Source organism: Cebidichthys violaceus, unplaced genomic scaffold, assembly GCF_023349555.1.
Source record: "Cebidichthys violaceus isolate CVI_PGR_0920_01 unplaced genomic scaffold, fCebVio1.0.p SCAF_7, whole genome shotgun sequence".
In the NCBI taxonomy this organism is placed as follows: Eukaryota; Metazoa; Chordata; class Actinopteri; order Perciformes; family Stichaeidae; genus Cebidichthys; species Cebidichthys violaceus.
In genome coordinates this window covers 5,732,870-5,746,424 of record NW_027176927.1, presented here as the reverse complement: position 1 = coordinate 5,746,424, position 13,555 = coordinate 5,732,870, and the positions used below count along the sequence as shown (strand labels likewise).

Genomic DNA, 13,555 nt, shown 5'->3' with positions numbered 1-13,555 from the left:
CATTGTTCACACCATCTCTCACCCTCCCTCCCTCTTTCTCTCAGCATCACTCCCTGGGAACTCACTTTTCGCCTTCCCCTGCATCTCCCCCCTTCCCATATTCATCTATGTGTGTTTATTCACTTCTCTTACTCTTAATTCTATGTGCATCTCTGCCTCACATTAGCTCCCCGACACGTCGCAGCCTTAACAGTGCTGTCATAGGCAGGAGTTCACTGTTTTGCACCCAACATGTGAGTGGATTTTTTTAATTCTATTTTCACTATTATCTAGCGCATTGGATGCATTTTGACTCTTTCTCTCAGTAATCCGGTCAGGGTTCAGTGTGGTAGTCTGGACGGAGATTGGTCGGGTTCATGGGAGTGTGCGTGGATGGTTTGTGGGGGTCGGCAATTACAAGTGTGCCTCACTTTGAAGTGACTGAGGGGTTAGACCCTGCTAATCCCCGTTAACAGATTAATTATCTTTGGGCAATATCGTGTTGTGAAGTCGCTTGGGCGTTAAGCTACGAAGGAACGATACAATGCAACGATAAAGGGTCCCTTAGGGGTGTCTCCTCAATCTTAATCCCTCTCTCTCTCTCTAACTCTCTAACTCTCTCTCTCTCTCTCTCTCACTCTCTGTCTCTCTCGCTCGCTCGCTCTCACTGAGAGCTCCTCTCTCATCCATCAACACAAGCACCTCTCCACTGTCACCAGACAACCAATCAATTATTGGCTATTTAACATTTCAATAACCGCAAGAATTATCGGCTCCTTCTTTTTTACCCCCATTTTGACATATTTTTGGCATGTCTCCAAGCTATTTTTTCAGGATGATGTTTTTTCAAGAGCATCAAGCGTTGATGGCTGGCAGTATACCCCTTTGAGTGGGTTAATATTTCACGGACACCGGCGGAGTGAAGAGACGAGGAGGAGAGAGAAACCTCCCAACACAATCGACTGAGGTAAGAGACTGATCTCTCTCTTCTGTCCATTACGGCTTAATTGTTGATATGGTGGAAAGATGAATCCACAATCAGTGAAATATGATGAATGCACATTACACCACTTCACAGTGTATTGCTAATTTGGATACATTTTTTTCAAATATGCTTGATGGATGATCATGAAACCATTACACCATATATTGCCAAAATGGATTCAGGCTTATATTTTCAACTATCACACCAATTGGTTGAATCTTCTCCCATGGACATTTGTAGAAAAAGATGCTGCAGTTGTTTGATTGCATCCAATTATTTCCCACCCAGTTATAGTTAATTTGTCTCATATTTCCTCTAGATGTGTTGTGGGCTATTTGTTTTAATGTGCAAGATAATGTTAATATTTAGTTGTGCATTGGTTTGTTCGGTCAGACGTGTGGAAGCATTTTGTCACCATCATCTTGTCACGCTGGACTCTTGCACACATCAAAGCACTGATTCGCTCTGACTTAGTGACTATGAGCTGCACTCACTTACCTTCGGTCAGCTGCACTCACTTTGAAGGTTCATTTCGGAGCTGAACAACAATTTTACAGATGAATGTAAAGTGAAAATGATTTTCCTGTCGCTTCACATCAGTACATAAAACAAACTTTGCATCCTTCATAAAGATGTTAATTCATTTCTCCTGGCTGATGTGTGACTGTAATTTTCTCTCATAAATTATGGTCATTAAGGTTGTTGTTAGGAGGATGTTAGACGACCGCTCTGGCTGTAATGTGAATCATAAAAGATTTTATATGCATCATTTCAGCAGCAAAAGGACTACATTGATTATATATTCTGCTCAAGAGAGTTGTATTGCCATAAAAAGATGTAGGTGGAGATGAATTTCCTGTGCTAAAGATGACCCTAAATTCAGCTGACAGAGATGCCTCAGCCTTGTTCTCATTAGCTGCCTCACAAAATGGCCCTTTTCTTTACATTCAGACATCATGGAGTCTCGTATCACGCAAGTGATTTCATTCTCTGTGTCGTCTGAGCTCCGTGCAGACTAAATGCGGCAGAATTATTCTCCTGTTTTTTGTGTTTTCTTTTTCTTTTTCTTAAAAGCTCACGGTTGGGAGAGAGTATGTGGTTTCTTTGCCATCTTGCTCCTTGTCTGTACCTTTTTTTTCTTTTCTTCTCCACCGACTGAACTCAAAATCACATGTATTTGTCTTCAGTTATGCAATGGTAAAAGGCATGATAACGAGCTGGCAGGAGACATCACGTCAAGTAGAGACTTCCTATCTGTGACAACTGCTGAGTAACTGCTGCTCCACAGGACCGTGACCTGCCCCTCCCCTCACTTTCATCAGCACCTCATTAAGTTGCTTCAATAACTTTCTGGGTTGCAGGAGAACCCTACCTGAAGTCTGTCACCGCTGTGTGTTTCTTCTACATACATCTTGAATTGATTTTGTGTGAGAAGTGATGTCCCAATTAGACGGATAACCTGCTGTCATGCTGGCGATTAATATTTCTTTATCTTTAGTTGTTTGATAAAGGTGTATTCAGCCTCTTATTTGCCTCACGGGGAAAATCGTTATTAGTGCAGTTTGTCATCAATCACAGGAAATGCTTTTCTATATTGACCCACTTTATTGTTGGCGGTGATTACAACAGGTAGACTGATTCTCCTTTGATTGCGGAATTATTCCCTCACTTGATTATTATGCCTCTGAAAAAGCTTTTATCGTCTCCAAAGTCTGATAAATGCACCTTGTAGACTTGCCTCACAGCTGCTAAAATGCATCTAATCTAATGAATTCACTCAAGATAAATGGTCATGAAGGAATGCATAAATATAACGGTGCACAATCTGTTTGCACTGCCGATGTGTGGTGGATGGATGCGACTCTCACAGCGTGTGAACCAATATGTTCAGCACCATTTTAATAAGGGAAATGGAGTGTTGGCAGTGATTTGATTTGTGACAGTTGGGCTGCTGGAACCATTAAGGTGAACAGGCTTATTGTAATGGGCTTACAGCCACCCTGTCTGGCCAGTGGGCGAGCTGTTAACTTGTTCTGAGCCATAAACGCCCCAAATCTGAAAGGGAAATTGTCTGGCGTTGACTGTGCCATGTGGCTAAATCTAAACTTTATCATGCACAGTATGCACAAATCAACAGGGATCGTAAAAAGCCTCAGCAGTGTAGAATACTGGGCTGATTGAAAGTTGTATTGAATACATAACAGCTGCAAAAAATGATAACAAAAGCCTTTAATTCAGAATCTATCTGACATTATTGGATCCTTTTCGACTCTCATGCAGAATTGTATCTGTCTGTAATATCGGCATTGAGCTGAGCTGTATAACCCTTTGTATTTAAGCATCAGTGCTGTTGTTGTGAATGGTCGTCTCTGTGCTCTCCTCTCTTGAGCTGTCTTGAAGCGCTCCTTTCTGTAAACAGTAAAGCGCTGACGGTCTCTTAATCTGGACAGCCGGTATCAGAAGCCAACCAGGGCTCTCGTCTCGCCCTCTGTTCCTCCTCCGCTCCCTCATTGTAATGAGGATTCCAGTGTATGTTTTGGCTAACCGGATTTGCCCTTTGTATTTACCCTACTTTCTCCCCCATGGTCGGCTTTAGGAGGCAATGGTTTATGATGCAGTCAAATATATCATGTTTTGTATAATGGTCCTCTTGGTGCGTAATACAGTGTTCTTCTCCTGCATATACTCTGCCAGGAAGACTTCTTCAAAGACCCCATATATCCCCTATATAATCCACGCTGCTCCTATAGCAGATACCCTTCATAAGGTTAAGAGAGAGGTCTTTGAATAGTCACGTAATCTCCCCGGGTTCAAGGCCAAACCCCTCTGGCTGCTATAGTAACAGTTTTTATGGTTTAATCTTTTGATTACTTTTTCGATTCTTTGTGCTATGATATATCAAAAAACAGGTTTCCAGAGCCCAAAATTAGTATGAAATATTGTCTTTCTTTCCAATCAACAGTCCAAAACCCAACGATATTCAATTTAAGCTACACAATATTTGAAATACTTGAAACTGCAGGAACTTTACATGTTTGCTTGTTTAAATTACTTAAATTATCACCAAAATTGCTGTATATTAATTTTCTGTCACTCGCCTGATTTATCAATTAATTGACATGTTGTTTGAGCTCAGAGCATGTTACATGCTCATCAAAAGAAGGCTATTTTCTGTTTGAAATCTTAATGCAAATAGAGGGGCGGGTAAAGCTAATAACAAGTTAGCTTTATTAAATCATGTTGCCATGATTAACTGATATTAGGTCAGTGAAGCCAAACCCTGTTGTACCTGAAATGTTACAGGCAAAAACACACTCAGCTCAGCCTCTGACTGAGTGATGTATATGAACTGTGATTTACACTCCCAAGAGTCTGTTTCAAGTAACCGTGGCTGACATTTTGACCCTTACTCTGCACAGGTGACCACTGGTCATAAATTTTCTCCATTGAGCCCGGATTGGAGGAGGGACATAGTGGCCTTCACCTTTCCTTCCCCTCGTCCCGTCTCCTCTGCTCTTACTTCACATCCTGGCTACTCTCACCCTCCTTTCCTTCCCTCCCGCAGGGTGGAGGAGGGGGACCGGTGGCAGTAGAAAATGGCTGCCATGACAACGGTGCCCAGCTACACCCCTTCACTGTGGGTGAGAGTGTGTCATGCTCTCCCCCGGCTGGACCTCACCATGCAGATGAAGGACAACATCTTTGTCCCCGACAGCTGGGAGTACCAGCAGGTAACAGACACCTGCCACACCACATGCTGTACTGTAACTGTCCAATCTGAGGTGCCACATTGCATAATATTTACAGCGCTGTATCCCCCTGTATGTAGTTGTAACTCTACAGGTGCATTGTACTACAATTGAGTGACTTGAAGATGGGCAATTTGTTCTACATCACTCTTTAAATTGCTCCATAAACCCCTGAATGTAAACGCAATCTGCCGAGCTATAATGGCATTTACAGTCCTTTAAAAAACCCTGTTCATGCCAACTCATTGACCTCATCATTGGTGGGAAGATTGCACTAGTTGCCTCCAAGAGCCCCTTAGCTCACATCTAACCTTTTTTGATTTTTTACCTTGCTTTAGATTTCGCCATGCTCACATGCACCTCCTCTGTACATGCAAAGTGGAGATATTTTATGCAATTCGGTTTCAGGGATCTGCATGAGATTCAACATGGTCCTCTTGTAGGTTTCTGCACTGTGTAGTCTCTGCTGCAAAATGCAAAGCTTTCATCCTTCTTCTCCTCCAACAGGCTCTCATACAAATGCTCCAGCCAGCAGTGTCTCACAGTGGCATGTTTGTGACTTCTCTGTGGTACAAAGAGGGGGGGACGCAAATTATCCTGCAGAACAGAAAGACAAAAGGGACTGAAAGTGCTCCGAGAGAGGGAATGAGTAATGCGAGGAGGTTGCCGAACAGAAGACCGGGCAGAGAGAGAGAAACGGAGAGAGAGACAGTTAGAGTGGGAGTGAGAGAGAGTGGCAGTGAGTGTATTTAAGTAGGTCACAGATTATTAATAGAGATTCAGTGGTGTGGATAGAAAGAAAGAGAGGGGAGAGTGGGGGAGAGAAGGAGAGTGAGAGCGAGGGTGAGCGTGGTGAAAGAGGGGTGGAGCGGTAGGGAGGGGCTTCACATAGCAGGAGGTGAGATACAGTAGAGAGAAGGTGGAGGAATGGGGAGTGACAGACGGGCAGATGGATGAAGGATAATACTGTAGATATGTGTTGGAGCAAAATGCATTTCAGTAATGTTGACTTTATGACATGGAGCCTGATCAAAAGCAAAGTCTGATATGGTTTAGTGACATTAATATTCACTATGATGCAGATCAGGGATTCATGGGTTAAAGCCTTTGAATCAAGTATGGATGGTCAAGAAGCATCTCAAATTAATTGTGTTAAATGTCCATCTATGTTAATGTGTGTTGCATGCAGTGTTTATTTGTATGCTTGATTTTTCTACCTATTTGAAGCACACAATTTATACCATCATCTCCTGCTACTTGCAACTTAATGGAGGCGGGACCACATGACAAGCTATGGATTTAACAGGATTAGTTGGTATTTTACCATCTCAAATTGCTCTTCTCCACTTGTAAAAAGTGGAATTAAAGTGACATTTTTAACATTCACTGACTCATCCTTTCTTTTCCTCCTCGTCTTTTTCTCAGACTCTGTTGGTTTTGTCCAGTTTATCAGCCATAGCTCTCATCATCTCCCTCCTGGTGGTCCTCTCCTTCCTCATACACTACTGCTGCTGTCACCGTGGTGACCGGAGCGAGGGATCAGAGGAGGAGGAGGAGGATGAAGATGCCAGCACAGGTCACGGTTACAGCGGGAAGAAGGGGCGAGGCATCTGCTGTGTCACGTGGGTGGCGGTGGCGTCTGTCACGCTGTGCTGGTGAGGAGGAGTCATTACAAACACTGAGCTCTTTCGTTTTATGGCAACATACACAAGTCGTCTTTTAGCAGTGATGGAAGAAGTACTCAGATCCTTCAACTAACTCACTAACTATCAGTGAAACACTGTAAATATACTCCACTACAAGTACAAGTCCTGCATTTCAAATTTAATTTTAACTTATGTGGTATTACATAATCAGAAAAACATGAAGTATTAGTTAATTCTAGTAACCAAGTACTGATTACTTTTTACACACCTTTAAAATGTGATACACAATAAGATACAAGATAAACAATCAGTTAGCTACACCTCAACCAGCGACAACATCCAAAATGGCCCTCAGACATTAATGCATCTGTAATGATAATCCAGTATTGATAATACATATATAACAATATCACAATAACTTTTGATACTTTTGAAAGTATACTTTGATGATAAGACTTGTACTTAAAGTGGTGGATTTTCATATTGTGTTATTTCTACTTTTAAGAGAAAGTTCTGAATATTTTTTCGACCACCGATAATATCATTGTGAACACTGGTGCATCAATGCATAAGTAGAATTTTAGTGTTGTATCTGGTCGAAGTGCAGCTAATTAATCAAGGGGATTATTTGACCTCTTTTTGAGCCTGAAACAATAATATGAAGTAACAACATTTTGAGAAATACGCTTATTCGCTTTCTTGCAGAAAGTGAAATGAAAAGATTGATACCACTAATGAGCCAGCAAACTGGTTAGTTTATTTTATTTAAGTTAAGCTTAGCATAAAGACTGGAAACAGGGGGGGACATCTAGCCTGACTCTGTCCCCGCTGCTTCAAGTCTTTATGCTAAGCCAAACAAATCTGTTGCTGGCTGTAGCTTCATATTTATCGTACAGTACTGACGCAAGAGTGGCATCACTCTTCTTATCTAACTTTCTGCAAGAGGGCATATATGCTTATTTTCCAAAATGAACTATTCCTTTAATTTAAAACATCTGAGAAGTTTAAAGGGGAAATCCTTTTTTGTTGAAACAACTCGTAGATGTCTGCAAGAGACAAGAGGCACAAGTAGTAAGTACAAAGGGTCACAAGCCAAAAAGATTGGGAAATACTGGTTAAATCTTTAAAAATGCATTGTATTTCAAATGCTTATCTCATGTTTTTTTAGGTAGAATCTTGAAAAATAACTAGACACTATAGCAGATAAAGCAGATAAAGCAGCAAAAAGTACAATATTTCTGTCGGAAATGTAGTGGAGTTGAAGTATAGAGTAATAAAAGCAAGAAATTCTCAAGTACAGTACAATTACCTCAACATTTGACTTAAGTACAGTCCTTTTAACTGGAACAACAACAAGGTTGGGAATCACAAGCTGTCACCTTCTCCATCGTCATGTGCTTTTTAGTCCCTCACACAGTCACCAATGTCACAGGAGAGGAGAGGAGGCATGGGTGACAGCTGATGGTCACGTTAAGTTGCTGTTTACCAACCACAGACCTGTGACAGCACTGTGTGTGTGTGTGTGTGTGTGTGTGTGTGTGTGTGTGTGTGTGTGTGTGTGTGTGTGTGTGTGTGTGTGTGCATGCGTGCGTGTGTGTATTTTAGTGGTCATCGCTGTGTGTGTGAGGGTGAGCTCAGCTCGCCCACCTACAGTACAGCAGTCATTTACCCACCGGTGTTCCCCTCAGATCTGGTGACCATGCAGTCATCAAGTCAGTACACTGCCTCTGCATGGGCCTTATACAGAAATTCTGCTTGACATCTTTCCAAAACACTCTTGTAAAGGGGAAGTCACTGAGGGGAACGCTCAGCTGCCCATCAGACATTTTATATCTAAAGCTACAGGCTCAGCTGTGTGCTGCCATACAATTATAGTGCAATTAAATGCTTATTATATCCCAGTACATTCCCTGCACGTTTATATGCACTGGGACTGTTTTGTTACATCACAGAACATAATGTACCGGGGCTCTGATTTCAGCTGTCATAATGATGTCATCATATACAGACTGTAGGTTGATGTGGTTCGTGTCTCCCCCTCATGGACCGTAATGTAATGTAGTCCTCTCCTCCTCTGATGCTCGATACAAGAGCTTTGTGCGCTAGACAGGATGGAAAAATAGTGCTGCAGTTTAAAATATTTCATGTGACACTCTTTCCTCCAGATGGTGGCCTTTTCTGTCACAAGCACAAAAACAGCCATTTGAAATGCAGCTGCATTAGACAGCGTCCACATTTGGCAGCTTGAAATGCAAAGCACACACAGACACAGACACACATTCCTCCTTTTCCTTTTCCCCCTGCTTTCTAATCTGGGTCACATACTTTGTGGGAGATTGGGTCATACCATTCCTCTCGGGTTTGAGGGGATTTGACGAACATCTGGCCCGAGCCTTAATCTGAATATTTGAATAACAGAAAGACGTGTAAACATGTCGCTCTGTTTAACATTTCGAATATTTTCCTTGCTGGAGCTTAACGGTTGAGTGCTAAGAGTCAGTTTTTTTTCCCATCATCTGTTTACTCCTTCCCCTGCGCTCCACTGTTGGTATGCTCATTCAGAGCACACACATCCCATCCTCTCCAGCTCTATCTTCTTGTGTCACATTCATTTAAAATGTACATACACACTGAATTAAACATTAGATTTATGCCACTGCTATCTATTCTTCTATCCCCCTCACACACACACACACACACACACACACACACACACACACACACACACACACACACACACACACATTTGTATACACCTCCCACAATGTTTTCATGTTTCTTTTTTTCCCTCCCTTTGCAGTGTTGCCATAGGCATCGGTTTCTATGGCAACAGTGAGGCTAATGATGGGATGTATCAGTTGACCTCGTCTCTTCTCACAGCCAATTATACGCTAGCTTCCATCGATCTGCTGGTGAGTGTTGCAATTCCACAAGTAAACTATCAGAATATCTAACCTGCTTGTGTGTGTGTGCGCTCATGCTCACATGTGGTCTGCAGACAAAGAGAAAAAATCAGATACAAACTTCTGTTTTTTTATCGATTTCCTTGTGGCCAGACAGTGGTTTATGTGTCAGACTGCTAAATGTCCTCCTTCTACTGAAGATACAGGTCAGGAGACCTACAGTAATATAGATGATGAATAACCAAATGAGAGAGAAACAAAACACATGAGTTAATGAGTTCATCTCATGTCAATGCATATCAAAGAAACATATCAATAATTAAAATCAGAGCAAGATATCTGATCTGACTCTCATAAAGCAATAGCATTAGACACAGTTGAAAAGGGAATAGGCACGCAGACACTGCACAGAATAATATGTATAATATAATCATTATTATTATATTTGATATAAACATTGACTTGCTAAATGTGAATAATAAGACACATTTATCAAGAAACTTACTTATGCAAAAATGTAAAATAAACATGTAGTGAAACTTAATTAGGAATACACATTAAAAAAATAAACAAATCTTTGTAGAATTCCTTACATAAGTTACTCTGGAATTAAATTAATTTAATAACATTTGTTATTAAAATGTTTAGAAAGGTAATTTTGTTTGTGTGAAAGATTTGATATCACAAGCAGCCATTGAAATCCTGAATTAATGAAAGATACATATATTTATAGTATTTGAAACAAAATGAAAGAATAGGAAGTTGGCTGAAATCGAAATTAAAAGAAAACCTAACTGGAAGAAGAAAATAAATTGTGCTGCTGGAAGACAAGTTATATCAGAGAGATCATATAATAAAGAAGAAGAAACATGGACTAAAGCTAAAATAAAAACTAAGACTATACACTCTATGTTATTTACATTTATGTAAAATACAGGAATGTATGTATATCCTATTTAGAAATGCATATACAGGTAAAAAAAAAAGTCAGATATTGAATAACAAGACAGAAGCTTTCTTAAAAAGCAGTAGCTGCAAACAATAGGCTTAAACGACCCTATTCTGAATGAGACAGGTAACAAATTATTCATCATGATTGCAGAGTCATACAAAAACATGTCTCAAAAGGAGTGTGCTCAATTCTGTCTGTACTGCTGCAATCTACGATGTTCTCTAAGCCAATTTAAAAAAACCTGTTTGTTTTAAAATATTTTTGTAAAAGGAAATCCTTTTGTTCTTTGCAAAGTAAAAGTTTAATTTGTTGTGTTAAAATGAGGGACATGCAGTATTCAACTCAGGGCACCGAGGTGCCCATAATCTTTAGTTCTCTATCTCCATAACAAAACCACTCTAAGCTGACCACCATTTTATGAGCATCGTGTTTTCAATTTTGTGGTTTCCGTCCCACTTCCTCCCACTCCAAGATTTCAGACACAATTTCTGGGCTGCAGCTGTCTGTCTCTGGCCCCCTGACCTCAATGGAGGAGCTCTTTACTGGCAGTAAACCCTTCCTGGCGTTGACGCGGAACTGCCGGAGGTTATCTGAGAACGTGATCAACCTCCTCTCCTCCATCTCCCTGGCTCGGTCCAGTGTGGACGCAGGATTGGGCAATGACAGTATCAGCGGGGCGTCCATCATACCTCTGACCCCAGTACCTCCCTCTGTGGCCCCTACAATGGTGCCGACCGGCGGCTTGATGCCCAGCCCCTTCTCACCTGGCTGGGCGGCCAACACGCTGATGGTCAATGAGGACTACAGGTGAGGATGCAGTCCAGATCTCCATCTGACTAGTAGGTATAGATTTATTTCATAGATTGTTATTAGTAAATGATACTAAGTGCTGCCGGGATCTGTTCCTGGATGCATATTGTATTCCAGATGATTCAGTGCATATACATGGCCCACAATACAATACAAATATGATACAAATATATTTCTGCATGATCCCATATATTGTGATTAAAAGCCAATTCAATATAATTTGTTAAAGCGGCATTTTAGCACTTTGTTTTATGGGTCTGTAATTTCCAAATAATTAAAACAAAATTCAAAGAAGCTCCCTATAAAGAACGGCCTAACTTGGCTCTAACTGGAAGAAAAATAAAGTGTTTCATTTGCTAACTGAACATGCAAAAATTGTCAAACTTTCTCATATGAACAAACTATTTTTCCAGTTATTAATGAATAATGCACAATTAATGCAACATTTTCTTTCTATTAATGGAGCAGTTTCAGAAACATAAAAAATTGACTAAATGTCCCTAAAACCAGTACCAAACCATATGTTTCTTTTTCGGAAACTTCCAAGGAAAACTGACCAGTAAAATATAGTGTTACTGTGATATTATATTGATTTATCTCAGATTCAACTAGCTTTATATAATTTTTTGTTTATCAACAAAAAATATTCTTAAGTAACTACATTTAACAGGAAACACATATTTCCAAAATGTTTGGTTCATGCGTAGAATCAGAAATGCCCCACAAATGTTTTCTACCACTGCAACAACAATAGTAAAGAGCAATAGTCAGCTCTCTGGCAAATAAGAGGAGAGCTTTCTCCCAGTTTGCCTGTTCATGTCCTTTTTCTGCTGACAATCTGACCTCTGAGAAGTTTACTCATAAATGTATCTGTTGCTCTTTGTAATTGTGTAAGAAACAATGATTCCCATCTTGTTTCCAACACAATAGATGCTGTAACCCATTCTTCTTATAAAACAATCTGGATTTTTGTTCTTCCTATTTACAGAACTCATTATCCACTACTATTGATCTGACAGTTTTTCAATCCGGTAGTTTAACATTGTGGCTATAAACACATAGATTTACTTAGATAGTCACAAGTATTACTTTTTACAACTTGTACAGCAGAAGCATCAGAAGTTAAAATACAATCAATCCATGGATGCCCATTTTATGGGTATTAGAGTAAAAAGTAATGTAATTTTAAAAAGGATTCAATACCGTATATGCAACGCCCATTTTATCTATCATTCAATGTGTAACTGCTTTACATCTAGCGACCAGTTTCTGTGACTTGGAGGCTGCAAACTTTAGTTGTATCCAGCGGACGTTTCCAGTCTGCTCCTATAATCATTTCCTATTCTGACAGGTTAATACAGTAAAGCAGATTTGGAGGAGCATAAACCATCTGGATCAATTTCACAACTAACAACGGCTGTTTATCAACACTGTTGACAGTGTTGAGGCTGAGGAAACTATCTCAACCAGCCTTTCATAAATGTTGCATGTTTATCAAGATGGGTGGCTTTGTTGAGGTAATGCAATGGAAACTTTTTTCAAAAGGGCCAAAATGTTCTGGCTCATAATGGGTCAATTGGATGCTTTTATATTCCATAATAATAACATCATGGAAGTACTGCTTCCGATAAACTAACCACACACAGACAATGTAATCCATCCCTCCCTTTAAACAGTGAGAGGTGAAGTAAGGTTCAACCGCAACCTAACTTCACCACAGTGGAGTCCTGTGTCTGCCTTATCTTCAATAGCAGATAATGCTAGTCAGTCCTACCACAGACACACATTAAGTGAATGTCTCACTTCTGTTTAAAGAGACATTGATATATATCCCAGATCAGTACTGTTAACAGAATACAATAATGCTATTACACTTTCATGGAAAGGTGGAAAAAGATTGCAAGTTTTAATCCCAGATCAGGTGGAAAAATGTGATGAAAGGAATGCTGCATATTTCACCCATCACCAAGAACATAGTGGCTAGGATGACAAGTCAAAACTAATAATAAATATGCAAGGAGACATTTTAGCTGTATTGCTCTGTGAGGAGCTCTACTGCTGCCACTCTGAACAACTTCATACCAAACTTTAAGACTGAACTTCACATCCAGATCGTCTCATCCCATCACGTATTCTCCTGGATCAACTCTACTGGTAGAACAGAGATTGTAACTGGATGTAAACTAAATCATTCCCTGACAAAATCAAATACTTCATTTGTTATTTAGCAAATTTCCAACCCACTACTTAACACGGTTTATCAAATTAAGTCCAACCATTCTCAATGGAGGAGCAGTTGAAGGGTCAAGGTCACATTTATTCATCAATAAAAACATAAAAATCAAAGTGCTGTCATCCTAATCAACCAACTCTGATCATCTAAACACAGTCAAAAATATTTAGAAATTAAAACCGTAGATGAAAACAACAACAACATAAAATTATAGACCATAAAATTAAATAAGAATAACAGTTCCTCCTTTCAAATTTGTGGCTAGTAGTGCTAAAACAGCATAACATAGCAGTTGTAC

The 13,555-nt window shown here is 40.1% G+C and overlaps 1 protein-coding gene across 2 annotated transcripts in view; it reads left to right on the top strand.

The window, feature by feature from the left end:
- Positions 1–104: 104 nt before the first annotated feature.
- Positions 105–13,555, top strand: part of ttyh1 (tweety family member 1) — a 21,413-nt gene continuing 7,962 nt past the window's right edge. Inside the window, exons 1-6 of one of the 2 annotated variants that reach the window (XM_068735266.1) lie at positions 105–233; positions 802–946; positions 4,530–4,695; positions 6,139–6,368; positions 9,160–9,271; positions 10,687–11,021. In XM_068735266.1, coding sequence (XP_068591367.1) covers positions 4,561–4,695; positions 6,139–6,368; positions 9,160–9,271; positions 10,687–11,021 — 812 coding nt within the window. In that variant the 5' untranslated portion in view covers positions 105–233; positions 802–946; positions 4,530–4,560. Of the gene's footprint in view, positions 234–315; positions 947–4,529; positions 4,696–6,138; positions 6,369–9,159; positions 9,272–10,686; positions 11,022–13,555 lie in introns of those variants that run through there. The other variant, XM_068735267.1, reaches the window with a different exon arrangement.